The sequence below is a fragment of the Trachypithecus francoisi genome, unplaced genomic scaffold (assembly GCF_009764315.1).
Source record: "Trachypithecus francoisi isolate TF-2019V2 unplaced genomic scaffold, Tfra_2.0 Lachesis_group2, whole genome shotgun sequence".
In the NCBI taxonomy this organism is placed as follows: domain Eukaryota; kingdom Metazoa; phylum Chordata; class Mammalia; order Primates; family Cercopithecidae; genus Trachypithecus; species Trachypithecus francoisi.
The window spans coordinates 138,167,352-138,182,050 of NW_022681465.1; the positions used below are offsets into that span (position 1 = coordinate 138,167,352).

A 14,699-nucleotide genomic window follows, 5' to 3' on the forward strand; every position below is an offset into this window, starting at 1 on the left:
CCTCCCAGGTTCAGGCAATTCTCCTGCCTCAGCCTCCTGAGTAGCTGGGATTACAGGCACCTGCCACCACACCCGACTAATCTTTGTATTTTTAGTAGAGGCAAGGGTTTCCCCATGTTGGTCAGGCTGGTCTCGAACTCCTGATCTCGTGATCCTCCCACCTCAGCCTCCCAAAGTGCTGGGTTTACAGGCGTGAGCCACCACACCCAGCCTGTTTGTGCTACGCTTTTATGCAACTGGCAGTGCCGTAGGTTTTTCTTATACCAGCATCACCACAAATGTGAAGAATGCATTGCACTATCACTAGACGATAGGAATTTTTCAACTCCATTATAATTCTATGGACCATGGTATATGCCATCATTGATCAAAATGTCGTTATGCAGTGCATGACTGTATTTGCAATGCATGTATTTGAAAGTGGACTTGTGCTCAGAATTTGCAAAGAACTACAAATCAGTGAGATAAAAAAGACAACGTGATTTTTTTAAATGGGGGAAAACCTTGAACTGTCACGTCACAAAATAATACATCCAAATGGCCAATAAACGTATTTTAAAATATTCAACCAGTCATTAGGGGAATTCATGTTGATAACAAAAGAGATAAAGCCACATGCTCACCAGAATGGCTAAAGTTACTAAGAATAACAATAGCAAGTATTGATGAAGAAACCCTTGATACATTGCTGGTGAGGGTATAAAATGGTACAATCATATCATTTTGAAAATCAGATCGGCAATATCTACTAAAGCTAATACTCTGAAATTCTACTCCTAGGTAAATACTTAACAGAAAGGGCACAACTGTGTACTAGTAATGTGCTAGAAGTTTCATAACAACAATATTCATAATAGACCAGATCTGAAAGCTCAAATGTCCACCAACAGTGGAAATGAATAAATACACTGTGGATTATACATATAATGAAAATTCCACAGGAATAAAAATGAATGAACTCATGCTAAATGAAGCAATAAGGATGAATCAAAAGAAGCCAAACACAAAGGCATGTGAATTGTAGGATTCCATGTATACGAACCTCAAAACGGCAAAACTAATATGGTGTGAAAGGTCAGATGGTGGTAACCTTTCAGGAGGAGGCTGTGGGAGGTACTGAAGAAGGTATGAAGGAGGCTGCTGAGGTGCTGTTTGTCATGTTCGGTTCCTTAATTTTGGTGGTGGTTTCATGGGAACATTCACTCATTGAACTGTTATATCAGCAGTTATAATTAATGTTCCTTTTCTGTGTCCATGTTATCCTTCTTTTTCTATTTTTATTTTATTTTTTGTAGAGACAGGTCTCACTATGTTGCCCAAGCTGGACTCAAACTCCTGGCCTCAAGCCATCCTCCCACCTCAACCTCCTAAAGTCCTGGGATTACAGGTGTGAGCCACTGTGCCAGGCCTATGTTTCAACATAAAGGCTTATTAAAAAGAATTCATATGTGCTGACATGGAAAGATGTTTGTAAAACATTAAGTAAAAAATGGCAGACTATCAGAAAATGTCATCCAGCAATTTTTCACTCAACTCATCAGAAGATTCTGATGAATTGTCAAGTTTGGGAGCCTCTGGACTATATCCAAGATTCTGTGATCCATGTATTCACTCCATCCAATATGTTTGGAGAGTCTGCATTGGCCTGGGCACCTCAGCATGACAAGGAGTACAAAGTGAAACTGACTGAAATCCTTGGGTTTTCAGGATAGGAGATAATAAGCATAGATAACTTTGAAACTCTGTTTCAAGGCAGAAAATGATTAGCCTCATAGGGCAGAAACAACTAAACAAAGAGGAATAAGGAAGTTGTTTGGGAAAACATATCTAAAAAACATCTCTGGAGCTGCATTGAACTCTGCCTCCTTAGCTGCTGTCTTTGCCACAAATTGGCCCCTGAGCATGTGAGGGACCAGATGTTGCATCTGCCTCCACTTAATTGCCTGGGTGAGCTCCGTAATAGACAAATTGCAGCAAAGCTTCACACGCAACTTTCAGGACATTTTTTGAGAATCCCTGACGTTGGCAACTTTCTCCTTGACTCTCAACCCACACAGAAACTTCTTTATCACTGACCTTCATCACCTCATCAGTTTCTCTTCGTGTACACTTTTTTTCTTTCCAAATGACTAAGGAAAATACAGATTGTTTTCGCTCACCTGTGTCCTAGATTGACTTTTCCCCTTTAAAGGCTGATGATACTCCTCTCCTCAGTAGAGACCTATGTAAAACTTTCTACAACCATCCTAATTCACCCAGCCTCTTCCCTGTGCAATTGAATGTGTGCTAAGACTCTAGCCGTCACTCAGTGCCTGTTTAATCTTTTCTTGGAAATGTCTGTTGCTGAAGTTTTCTCACCTTCTGCTTGGTCATGTCTAAGAGACCCACAGAGTATCTGTCACAGTTGAGGAAAGCACGGACTGTGTACAGGGCTTTGTGGAACTGTCGTTCGATGTCCGTAAGTTCTTCAAAGACTTTGCTCCCAGACCACAGCAGTATCTGAAAAAATACGGAAATATATTCATAGATTTTGAGATGCAAAGTGGTAGCTCACTTAGCTGGAGAACAACAAAAATTCTGTGAAGTTCTGTCGAGTTTATTTCACTTAATCTTCACAATAATCCGGAGAAATAGACAGGTTAACTATGCCCCATTTTCACTTTTAGATTTTTTTAAAGTTTATTTATTTATTTATTTATTTTTTAGGGACAGTCTTACTCTGTCATCCAGGCTAGAGTACAGTAGTACAATCATAGCTCACTGTAACCTCCAACTCTCAGGCTCAGGCAATTCTCCCATCTCAGCCTCCCTAGTAGCTGGGACTACAGGTGCACACAGATAATCTTTAAATTTTTTGTAGAAATGAGTTTTCACTTCTGGCCTCAAGCAATCCTCCTACCTCAGCCTCCCAAAGTTCTGGGATTATAGGCATGAACCACCTTACCCAGCCCATTATCATGCATTTTTTTTTTAACATTTTTATTTTAAAAATAGAGATGGGGGTTTCACTATGTTGCCCCAGCTGGTCTCAAACTTCAGGGCTCAAGCAATCTTCCTGCCTTGGCCTCCCAAAGTGCTGGAACTACAGGCATGAGCCACCATGCCCAGTCCAATTATCTTCCATTTGTAGATAAAGAAACTGAGGCCAGAGAGATGAAGTAACTGGCTGCTTTACATTGGGTCCAACTCTTTCCCTTTCATTTATCTCATAGGTTTTTAATAAAAATAATAAGGAACTTCAATTGAGCACTATTGCCCTATATGCATTATCTCATTTACTATTGATGGCAACCTTTGGAGGGTGGCACCATAATCATCCCTATTTTTCAAATGGGGAGACTGAAGCATAGAAAGATTAAGTGACTCATTTAGGGTCTTAGAGCTAGTCAGTGGTTGAGCAGGGATTCAGATCAAAGCCATCTGACTTGAAGCTTGTGCATATAACCACTCTGGTATATAGCTTTACAGACAGCCACTACCTTGTAACACTCGTGATGCTGGCCAGAGATTGTATAATGCTTCCCAGGCACCTTCATTCCCATTTGCCTGCCAGTCCTGACCACATCAATGCTTCAGGGAAAGGACGTGTCAAGTCCATTCCTTTGGCCCAAGCCCCTTACCTGGCCACGTCGAGTTTCACAGTTGTGCAGGTAACTCAGATGGTATACTTTCATGATTAGATTTGCAAAATTGAGGTACTTGAGAAGAATCTAAAAATCAAACAGCACGTGGGCAGGCAGATGAGAAGAAGAAATCCATCCTCTGGCTACTTTTACCATCAGCAAATATCTGAATATTTTCAAAGCTTCATCAGAGACAATTTGGGCAGATGGATCCTAGAATGCAGACTCATAAGATGTTGCACGAGTGTAAAACTCACTGAATGTAGAATGTTGATGTTGATGGGAGTGTATTCATGAAAAATAGCTACTATTTATTGATAAGTTCCCTATGAGGTTGATACTGAAAAATTATCCACATTTTACAAATAAGAAAACCAAAGTTCAAAGAAGTTAAATAACTTGCACAATGCAAACAGCTAGATATTGGCAGAGCCAGAACAAATACCCCTCTATTCCTGACTCCAAAGCCCAATGTATTAATCCTGCCTCCCTCAGAGAACATCAGGTGAATTCCCTGTCTTACAGATTGGAAAACTGAGGCCAGGCCAAACAGCAAATTTCAGGGGACTTCATAGGCTAGGCGAATGTGCTAGTATGGCTATCCTTACTCTCTAAAGCATTCTTACCTCTTCATCTCTCTTGGTGAAGTGGGATCCATCCACTTTATTCACAGCCATGATTATGGCCACCACATCCTTCCCATTCATTATGGGGGAAGCCAAGATGTTCTTGGTCTTGTACTCTGTGAGGATGTCCACAAAATCACAGAAATGCTCATCCTAAAGGAAGGCAGAGATAAGCATGGACAGGCAAATGAAGAGCAAGAACAATGGAACAGCCCAAAGCCCCTGTTGACAAGGGAATGAAAGTGCTTCCATCTATTCCTCTTCAACAGGGGCAGGGCAATCAGAGATGATATCTGTCATGGAAGCTTCCAAAATCCAGTAGAAGAAGAAAGTCTGAGATGCAATCCACTGAGGGCTATGGGGGAGATGTGTGCAAAGCAGTGTTAGTGCCAGGGATGGGAGTGGGGGACCGACTTTGCCTGGAGGAGGGCTAGAGAAGGCTTTCTTGAGGTGATTACAATTAAGCCCAGAATAAAAGCCCAGGGGAGAGCTAAGAGGAAGCCAGGAAAAGACTTCAGGAAGTACAATGACAGTTGCTAGCAGGCAGTGTGCATGGCATTTTACCTGCATCATCTTACTTTTATCTTCACAATAAGCTATGAGATAAGTACCATTAGTAGCCCATCTTACAGAAGGGGGATCTGTAACTCAAGAAGGTTAATGTCATGTGTGTAGAATGTGTGCGTGTGTGTATGTGTAACTCCAGAACCTGCCCTCAGCCCTGCTGCCTCTTAGAGAAGCCTGGATAGGGTTAGACTTGGGCCCAGGTCATTAAACAAAAGAATTTGTTATTTTCAGCTTTTTAAACAATCCAGTTTTAGCACCACACAGCCAGTTCAGTGGATATCCCCATTCTACAAGTCTTAGTAGAAGCCCCACTATGTGTCAGGCCTTATGTCAAGCACTGGGGATATGGGTGACTAAGGTTCAGGACAGCTCACAGAAAAATCAACAATAGTAATATAGGTCACAAGGGATTGGCTTGAAGCTCTGGGTGTATAGAGGAGCACACACCTCCATAACCCTCCCCTAATGCAGCCCAGAGAAGCCAGTATATGCTGTGGTGGACCATGTGGTCAGGATGAAAAGACAGAGCTTGAATTGTTCTCTTAAATTTACAAGAATCCGCCTTTCTGTTTATTGGTAGCACTGTGAGGTTTTTGGACTGTCAACATTGCTTGGGACGCAGGCCAGCCCAAACCTGCACAGCTCATGCTGTTCTGAGTGGAAATGTATTTCATAGAGCCAATTCACAGAAGTTCTCTAAAACTAAGTCTGGGCCGGGTGTGGTGGTTTACATCTATAATCTCACACTTTGGAAGGCCAAAGTGGGAGTATTGCTTGAGTTCAGTAGTCCAAGACCAGCCTGGGCAACATAGCAATGTCTTATATCTACTAAAACTCAAAAAAATTAGTCAGATGTGGTGACATGCGCCTGTAGTTCCAGCTACTCAGGAAGCTGAGGCAGGAGGATTGCTTGAGCCCAGGAGTTGGAGGCTGCAGTGAGCTATGATTGTACCATTGCACTTTACCCTGGGTGGCAGAGCAAGACCCTGTCTGTAAGAAACGAAGGAAGGAAGGAAAGAAGGAAGGAAGGAAGGAAGGAAGGAAGGAAGGAAGGGAAGGAAGGAATTCAGAGCATAATGCTCTGCATCTATAGATTTCCTCTAGTTGGAATGGGATTAAATAAATAGTCAACAGCATTATTATCAGTGAAGCTGTTTCAAACCAGGTGAAGGGTAAAGGAATTAAGAGAAGCTTATAGTGCTGCACTTGAATTAACATTTGAGGATTAAGCAAAATCTCTAAAAAGGCATTAGTCAAGAAATGTGATGAGTTCCTGAGCACATGTGTAGGTGGGGTATGCTCAGATTCATTTCATGAAGTCATTTTACTTTCCCAACGTTCACTTCTATCAGGAAAAGCAAATACTTGGGGCCTCACCTGCATCCAAGGCAGATGCTACTAAATCCACCAGAAAGCTCATTCCCACTGGGTCCTCAGTCCTGGAACTCCCCTCATGAGTACTTCAACTGCCAATTGACTGGCATTTACATGATCATTGTCATCCTTATATATTTAGCATATAAAGTGTTCTAAATAACCGTGTCACAGAACCTCAGATTATCAAATGCAAAGGAGACTTAGAAGCCATTTAGCTTAAACTATTAAAAGTTTGCACCTACCTATATTTATTTTAAAGCCCAGAATCAGAGGCTGAGCTAGGGAAAGCCCAAAGTGATACATCCATTCAGTTAGCATGATCAGAGTGTCTTCTATATGCTAGGCACTCTTCCAGACCCTGAAACTACAGCAATGAACAAGAAGAATGAGTTTCTTGCCCTGGTTAAGCTTACATTCAAATGGGGAGACAAAAAAAAAAAAAAAAAAAAGCAAGTAAATAACTAGGCATTCTTCCTGCAGCTTGAGACAACTGTTTGAAAGAAATGGACTGGATGGTGCCGTAGAGAGTGATGAAAGGAATAGCAGGCTGGTGGGCAGGGAGCCTTCTCTGAAGATGTAATGCTGAGCTAAGAGCTGAAGGATCAAGGGAGCCAGGTATATGAAGTGCATTCTAAGCATGGAGCATGCAAAGGTCAGGAGATGGGAATGAGGCCGGCCCTGGTGAGTAACAGAAAGAAAATCAGTGTAACTAAAGTACAGAGAGGGAGAGGGAAAGCAGAGGGCAAGGAAGTTAGAGAGGCAGGCAGGGGCCAGATCCAGCAGGGCCTCGGCGGCCATGGGAAAGAGTTTAGATTTCATTTTTATGTATTCACTTATTTGAGACAGAGTCTTGCTCTGCCATCCAGGCTGGAGTGCAGTGGCGCCATCATGGCTCACTGCAGCCTCAACCTCCTGAGCTCAAGCCATCCTCCCACTTCAGCCTCCAGAGAAGCTGAAACTACAGGGGCATGCCACCATGCCCGACTAATTTTTGTATTTTTTGTAATGCTAGGATTTTGCTGTGTTGCCCAGGGTAGTCCTGAACACCTGGGCTTCAGTGATCCTCCCACCTTGGTCTCCCAAAGTGCTAGGGTTACAGGTGTGAGCCTGCACCTGGCTGAGTTTGGATTTTAAAGTGCAATGCAACACTACTTCTCATTCTCAGATTCCTCCTTTCCCCTTTGTAAACATTCACAGTGCCAAGCTCTGCTTGATGAGATCATCAAGCGTCTCATGATGAGATCTACTGTTTATTAAGTAATAATGACTAGGCTCAGAGCCAGACATCTTACATATATTATCTCATTAACTCTCACATCAGCCCTGCCAAATAGAACTGCCACCTTTCCCATTTTATAGACAACTCCCTTGCTAGTATGTGGCACAGTTGCTCCACTTATTTATTCATTGACTTATTCATTGATTCACTGATTGACAGATTGATTCATTCATATTCATTGAGCACTGACTATGCCAGGCATTGTACGTGCAAAGACCTGTAAGATGAGGTTGTTCTCACTGGGTTCTCATGGTGTAGTGGAATGTCATGTAAAACATGAGCTCGCGACCCAAAGCGTGTGAAGCAGACCACCCTGGAAGCCCATATAAGGATAAAATTGTCCTATGAGTGGCTTCAAGGGCCACTCAGCACATTGTCAGTAGTTGAAAACCCTCTGAGCCTCAATTTCCCCTTTGGTGAAGTCAGAGTATTGAATAAGATCCTCTTTGAGGGTTTTTTGGTGTTTTTTTTTTTTTTTCCTGTTCTAGCATGTTGGGTCCCAGGTCTCATGGGAAATGAAGGAAAGCAGGGGCAGACAACAAATGTGAGAGGGTCTACAAATGACGGTCATCTCAGGTACAGCCTTCAGAAATGGAATTTATCAGCCACAGGAAGTGCTGGCCAAGGGCTGACATTTAGTCATTCGCTCACTCAATAAACTATTGTAAGTACGCATTCTGTCCGAGACACTGGACTAGGTGCCAGGGGCCAGTGGTGAATAAGATAGACAGGGACAGACAGGCCTCATGGGTTTTCCTGCCAGGAGAAAGGGGAAAGGATTGATATACAAGTAAATATTGAATGGCAAGTGGGCCTTCCCAATGAAATTTGAATTTCAGATAAACTACAAATAATTTTTTAGTGCAACTGTGTCCAAAATATTGCACACGACCTTCTTTACCTAAAATATTATTCTTTGTTTATCTAAAATTCAAACTTTACTGGGCATCTTATATTTTTTCTGGCAGTCCTCTGGCAAGTCTTCCTGAGGCAATTTCCAAGGTAAGTAGGAATTTGGAGGGGGTGGGGAAGTGCATCACAGCCCAAAAGAACTACCTTTGTGATTTCACATTTCAACAATGCAGCGATTGCAACCATTTCCCAGGTTTTTGGAGGGTGCTGACGGCTGAGAGTATCACTTTTTGGTGGTTCAGGAGGAATCTAGACCACTGTCTACACCACCTTCCTTTTCCTTCTTCACCCAGCCCCAATCAGTTTGGTGACCAAGGTTGCATTCTGCCACTGGGGCCCAAGGTTGCATTCTGCCCAGGGCCGTGAATTGAGTAAGATTTCCTGAAGTAAACACATGCAAATACCATGTATGCAGGGATGACTGGCCTGGACAGACTTCACCCACAGGCCCAAGTCACTGGCCAGGGAGACTGACTCAGGCCCCAAAAGTTTCCAGGGAAGGTGAGGTGTGGTTTCCTGAGTAAACTCTGAGGGATGAACAGAAAGCAACAGGCCATCCCTCAGCACAGAGGCTCCACAAACTGTTAAGTCAGGATCTTCTAGAATCAGAAAAACATCCTGAACCCTCAATCCCCTTAACACCAGGGTATAGAGAAGCTCTCAGCATCTATGTTCTCTGTTTTCCCACAAACAGAATCTAAACTGAAAACTCCAGAAGGACAAGACTGGATTCTTCTCCAAATTCCACCCAAACCTGGTACAGCATATCCATCACTTAGAATAGATCCTTAACAACAACAACAGCAGCAGCGAAATAGTCGTAATAGTAACAAGGAACAGGAGCTACCGATAGGAGCCGTTATGGTGTGCCAAGAACACTGCTAATGAGAAATAATCCATTCGTTTAATTTTTACAACAATGCTGTGGGGTAGCTAATATTTCCCCATTTTATAAAATAGGAAATAAACTCAGTCAAGCTAAACGATTTGCCAAGGCCACATTCTTAGAAAGAATTCTTAAGCTAGTGGTGTGAAGCAGTAGGAGTGGAGGGGGAACACAGAAATCTATAACTGGCTGTGATCAATTAGTTATAAACACCTGTGTACTTGGACTAGTCAGAGTCTGCCACTTTCTATCTGTATAATCCTGAGCAAGTTACCAAAACTTTCTGGGTTTCTGTTTCATCATCTGTGAAACAGGGATAATGACAGTGATGACACAGATCGTTATGAGGGGAAATGAGTGAGGCAATCCCTGTTGGCTACAGTTACAGTCAGAAGAGTTGAAGGGAGAATAGACTCCAGTCCAGTTGGATGAGTCCTCCAGAAAATCTTCGGAGTGGAGAACCATTGCCTGGCCCCTGGATGCCCAAGAGGAGACGACGGGAGCCATGCGCCCATTTGGGAGCCCACCAGGTTGCTTTCCACAGTGGCACAAGTCTGGCCTCACCAAGGAGCCCAAGACCAAAAGATACCTGTTTGAATTCTTTTTTTTTTTTTTTTTTGAGACGGAGTTTCACTCTTCTTGCCCAGGCTCGAGTGCAATGGCGCGGTCTCGGCTCACTGCAACCTCCACCTCCCAGGTTCAAGTGGTTCTCCTGCCTCAGCCTCCCAAGTAGCTGGGATTACAGGCATGCATCACCAGGCCCAGCTGATTTTTGTATTTTAGTAGACATGGGATTTCACCGTGTTGGCCAGGCTGGTCTCAAACTCCTGACCTCAAGTGATCTGCCTGCCTCGTCCTCCCAAAGCACTGGGATTATAGGTGTGAGTCACCGTGCCAGGCCGACCTGTTTGAATTCTTGCATTCATGCCATGTGGAGCGTCAGCAAGCCTCTGCCATGCTCTCCTGAGTTTAGTTTCTTTGTGTACTAAACAAGGCAGTTGGATAAGACAGTCCCTGAAGCCCCCTTCCTCTCCTATTTTTAACCTTAAGACACTTAATCTGAAGTAACACCAGAGGTAAAATGAGCACAAAATCACACCATGTCCAAGGGCTGGATTTTGGAAATGCTGGAACACAGTTCCTGGTTTGGCCAGTGCAGGGCTGAATGAGACCCGCATGGGCCCGGCCACAATGGGACAAACATTCTTTTGGGTGAGACAGTGTTAAAGAAATTATTGCATAATGACTTGATGGTGAGTCTCTTACACCAAGTGCTTACCGAGCACATGCTTTGTGCCAGACACTGTGCTGGGTCCTGGAGTAAATGCCTGGTGGACAAGGCAGACCTGGTCCCTGACCTCCAGGGCTTATTATGAGAAATGGCTTAGGGAGGGGGCTATAACAGGGGGATTAGAAAGGGCCTCCCTGAGGAAATGACTTTTTCTGAAGGATGAGTAGGAATTGGCCTGGGCAGAGGGCTATGTGGATAACTGCATTATTGCCTTTAAAAGCCAGCGTCCAGAGAGGGGGAGTGATTCGCCCAAGGTGATCAAAGAAGTCTTTGCCAGAACTGCCAGTAGAATCTCAGGGAACAGTGGATCCTGGAAGAAAGAGCCAAGTGTTTAACCAAGTAATCAGTGTTTACATTTCCAGTAATGGGACAGACAGCCATTATGCCTCCGAATGTAAAGCACAAAGAAAAACACATCACCTCTGTGGTGCTCCTGCCAGAAATGCGTGACCGGCATCTAATCACAAAGAAGTATCAGACAAGCCCAAGTGAAAGAACATTTCTGCAAAATATTTGGTTTGTACCTGTATCCTTCAAAAATGTCAGTGCCATGGAAACAAAGACAGACTGAGGAACTGTCTGAGATTCAAGGAGACTCAAAAGACAGTGCTACATGGGTGTCTGAGACAACTGACAGAAATTGAAGATGAACTGCTTATTAGATCATGGTGTTGCATCTTTTTTCTTTACTTTTTAGCAATTGTTTTCTTTTTTCCTTTTCATCCAGCCAGTTGGATGGTAGCTTTCCTTTCTTTGTCTTTCCTTGCCTTGTCTTGCCTTGCCTTTCTTTCCCTTTCCTTTCCTTTTCTTGGCAGGGTCACACTCTGTCACCCAGGCTGGAGTGCAGTGGCACAATCATGGCTCACTGCAGCCTCAACCTCCTGGGATCAAGTGATGCTCCCATCTCAGCCTCCAGAGCAGATGGGACCACAGGTGTGCACCACCACACCCAGCTGTTTTTTTTTTTTTTTTTTTTGTAAAGACAGGGACCTCCCTATGTTGCCCAGGCTGGTCTCAAACTTCTGGGCTCAAGTGATCTTCCCACCTCAGCCTCCCAAAGTGCTGGGATTACAGGTGTGAGCCACTACGCCCAGCCTTTTTTCATGTTTTCTTCTTCTTTAAGACAGGTTCTTGCTATATTGCCCAGGCTGGAGTGCAGTGTCTATTCACAGGTACAATCCCACTACTAATCAGCATGAGAGTTTGACCTGCTCCCTTTCTGACCTGGGCTGGTTCACCCCACCTTAGGCAGCCTGGTGGTCCCTCACTCCTGGGAAGTCACCATGTTGAGGCTGACCACAGGTGTGCACCACCACACCCAGCTAATTTTTTCATTTTTTGTAGAGACAGGAGTCTCTCTATGTTGCACAAGCTGGTCTCAAACTCCTGGGCTCAAGTGATTCTCCTGCCTCAGCCCTCCGACTAGATGGGACTACAGGCACATGCTACTACTCCCAGCAGATAATGGTGTTGTATCCACATTACATTTCTATGACTCCATCATTGTACTGTGGATAGGTAAGAAATTCCTTGTTCTGAAAGTACTGTGGAAGTACTGTGAAAGTACTGTGGAGGTACTGTGGAAGTACTGTGGAAGTGCTGTGGAGGTACTGTAGAAGTACTGTGGAAGTACTATGTGGAAGTACTGTGGAGGTAGTGTGGAAGTACTGTGTGGAAGTACTGTGGAGGTACTGTGTGGAAGTACTGTGGAGGTACTGTGGAAGTACTATGTGGGAGTACTGTGGAAGTTCTGTGGAAGTTCTGAGTGGAAGTACTGTGGAGGTACTGTGGAAGTACTGTGGAGGTACTGTGTGGAAGTACTGTGGAGGTACTGTGGAAGTACTGTGGAAGTACTATGTGAAAGTACTGTGGATGTACTGTGTATTTCCAGAACAGAGACATTTCTTACGTATCCACAGTGCAATGATGGGAGCATCGCCAGTACTTACAGACAAAAGGGCATGATGCCTGCAACTTTCCCCCAAATGGGTCAGAGAAAATGGAGAGAGAAAGCAAATGTGGCAAGATGTTAATGAATGATACATTTGGATGAAAGACATACAGTTCTTTGTAGTATTTCAAATTTTTCTGTTAAGGTTGAAAATTTTTTTCAAAATGAAGAATTGTGAGTAAATATGTAAATAAATAAAGAGAAGCACCATGTTGTCACCAGCCTTGTCTTGGTGGCCAATAGCCCCCCACCCCACTTGTACCCCAGAACTCCATGGAAATAATGCCCCATGCCCTCTCTCTCATGGGGAAGAGAGTACCTCTTCTGTGTTGGGGACGTTAGCAATCTTCTTAGAGTGTGCGACATGGCCCACGATGCCCATGTCCAAAGGGAAGACGATCTCCTGGTCGGGCATCACCAGGCAGTCTTCAAGGACAGCATCCTTGTGGACATTGAAAAGCCGGGTGGCCAGCTCCGCGATGCCGTTGCGGGTCCTGTACATGAACAGGCTCATGCGGTCTGCCTGCAGGAGGAAGCACAGCTTCTTCATGACGTTGAAGATGCATTTTTCTGTCTGTAAATTCTCCTGAAAGTCCCGCAGGAGATCAAAGATGATTTCACTCTCCTCCACGCTGCTCGGGGAGTGGTAGTTGCTGAAGTCCACGGCGGCCTCCTTGGCCCCAAGGAGGTCGGAGATGACCTTGGCTCGGTAGTGGAGGTTGTAGTACTGTTTGGCAAAGCCGATATTTGAGTCCAGGAATTTCTCCACCTCCTCTGCTGTCACCTCGCCCATGGCTGGGAATCCCACGGGCTACTCTGTAGAAGGACTGGGACGGAGGCCTTCCAAGGGCAGTTTGGCGGTCTACAACAAGTCCAGTCTGGACTTCTCTGGGTCTTGTCTGCAAAACATACTGTGATGGCCCGCACAGAAGCGGGAGCAAGCTTGAGAGATTAAGTCATTAATATTTCTCAACAACAAGGATTATGAGGATCAGTGTGTTCCAGATGCTGCAGGGCCAGATGGGAGAAGGTGAGAGTTTTCTTTCACCTTGGTCTAGTAAGAGCAAAGAAGAGATGTCTGCACAGAGCAGGAGGTGGGCTCGAGCACCGCCAAAGCAGAGGTTGCAAAAAGGCAGCACAGGGACAATCTACTTACTATAGGTGTGTCTTCTCTGACCTTTGTTAACTTTCTTAAATATCTGACACAGAAGACTGACATTTACTGCTTAGGAGATTTGTTTGGCTTCTCTGTCCACATTTCCCCATGGCAGGAATGACTGAAGCTGAGAGATGACTGCCTACCAGCCTCTGCATTCCCTGACCCCTTGCCTCATCCTTCCACTCCCCTTCCCAAGGGCTTCTCCCATGTGGGCTTTCAATATGCAGGGCCTCTCTGCCTGCTGTCCTCATGTACATATGGATCTGGTACGTGTAGTCTCCCATGTCACAATCTTTGCACTAAAGTTTTTATCAGCTTTAGATTTTAATGACTCTAATTTTAGAGACCTAAGGGCCCTTATAAAACAACACACCTTTCAGTTTTTCCTTTATTCCAAAAGTAATACATATTACATTCACTGTTGAACATACACAAAGAAGATAATTAAAATCACCCATAATCCTGTTACTCAGAGGTAACCTTTAGTTAACATTTTGTTTTTAACCTCTAGTTAACTCTACCCATTTCACAGAGCCTTAACTTTAAAAATCTGTTTTCCTTCAACCCACTCCATCTTTCTCTTGGTGCTTTAATGTGTTTTTTTCTGGTTTCAGCCTGTAATTTATTGGGTTGTCTGTCAGAAATACAGACAATGGGCTGGGTGCGGTGGCTCACGCCTGTAATCCCAGCACTTTGGGAGGCCAAGGCGGGTGGATCACCAGAGGTCAGGAATTTGAGACCAGCCTGGGCAACCGGGTGAAACCCCATCTCTACTAAAAATACAAAAATTGGCAGGGCATGGTGGCACTGCCTGTAATCCCAGCTAAGCAGGAGCTTGAGGCAAGAGAATAGCTTGCACCCAGGAGGCAAATGTTGCAGTGAGCCAAAATCGTGCCATTGTACTCCAGCCTGGGTGACAGTAGCTAGACTCTGTCTCAAAAAGAAAAAAGAAAAAAAGAAAAGGAAGGAAAGAAATACATGCAATGGTCCATGTTCTATCAGCTCCAGCGAATCTTGAAATACCAGAA

General features: G+C 44.2%; 1 protein-coding gene across 2 annotated transcripts in view; it reads right to left on the reverse strand.

The window, feature by feature from the left end:
* The window catches only part of PDE6A (phosphodiesterase 6A), an 85,819-nt gene extending 72,394 nt beyond the window's left edge, over positions 1–13,425 (reverse strand). Inside the window, exons 1-4 of one of the 2 annotated variants that reach the window (XM_033180551.1) lie at positions 12,832–13,425; positions 4,250–4,402; positions 3,621–3,710; positions 2,359–2,499 (exon numbers count right to left, since the gene is read on the reverse strand). In XM_033180551.1, coding sequence (XP_033036442.1) covers positions 2,359–2,499; positions 3,621–3,710; positions 4,250–4,402; positions 12,832–13,305 — 858 coding nt within the window. In that variant the 5' untranslated portion in view covers positions 13,306–13,425. The remainder of the gene's footprint in view (positions 1–2,358; positions 2,500–3,620; positions 3,711–4,249; positions 4,403–12,831) is intronic. The other variant, XM_033180553.1, reaches the window with a different exon arrangement.
* Positions 13,426–14,699: the final 1,274 nt, after the last annotated feature.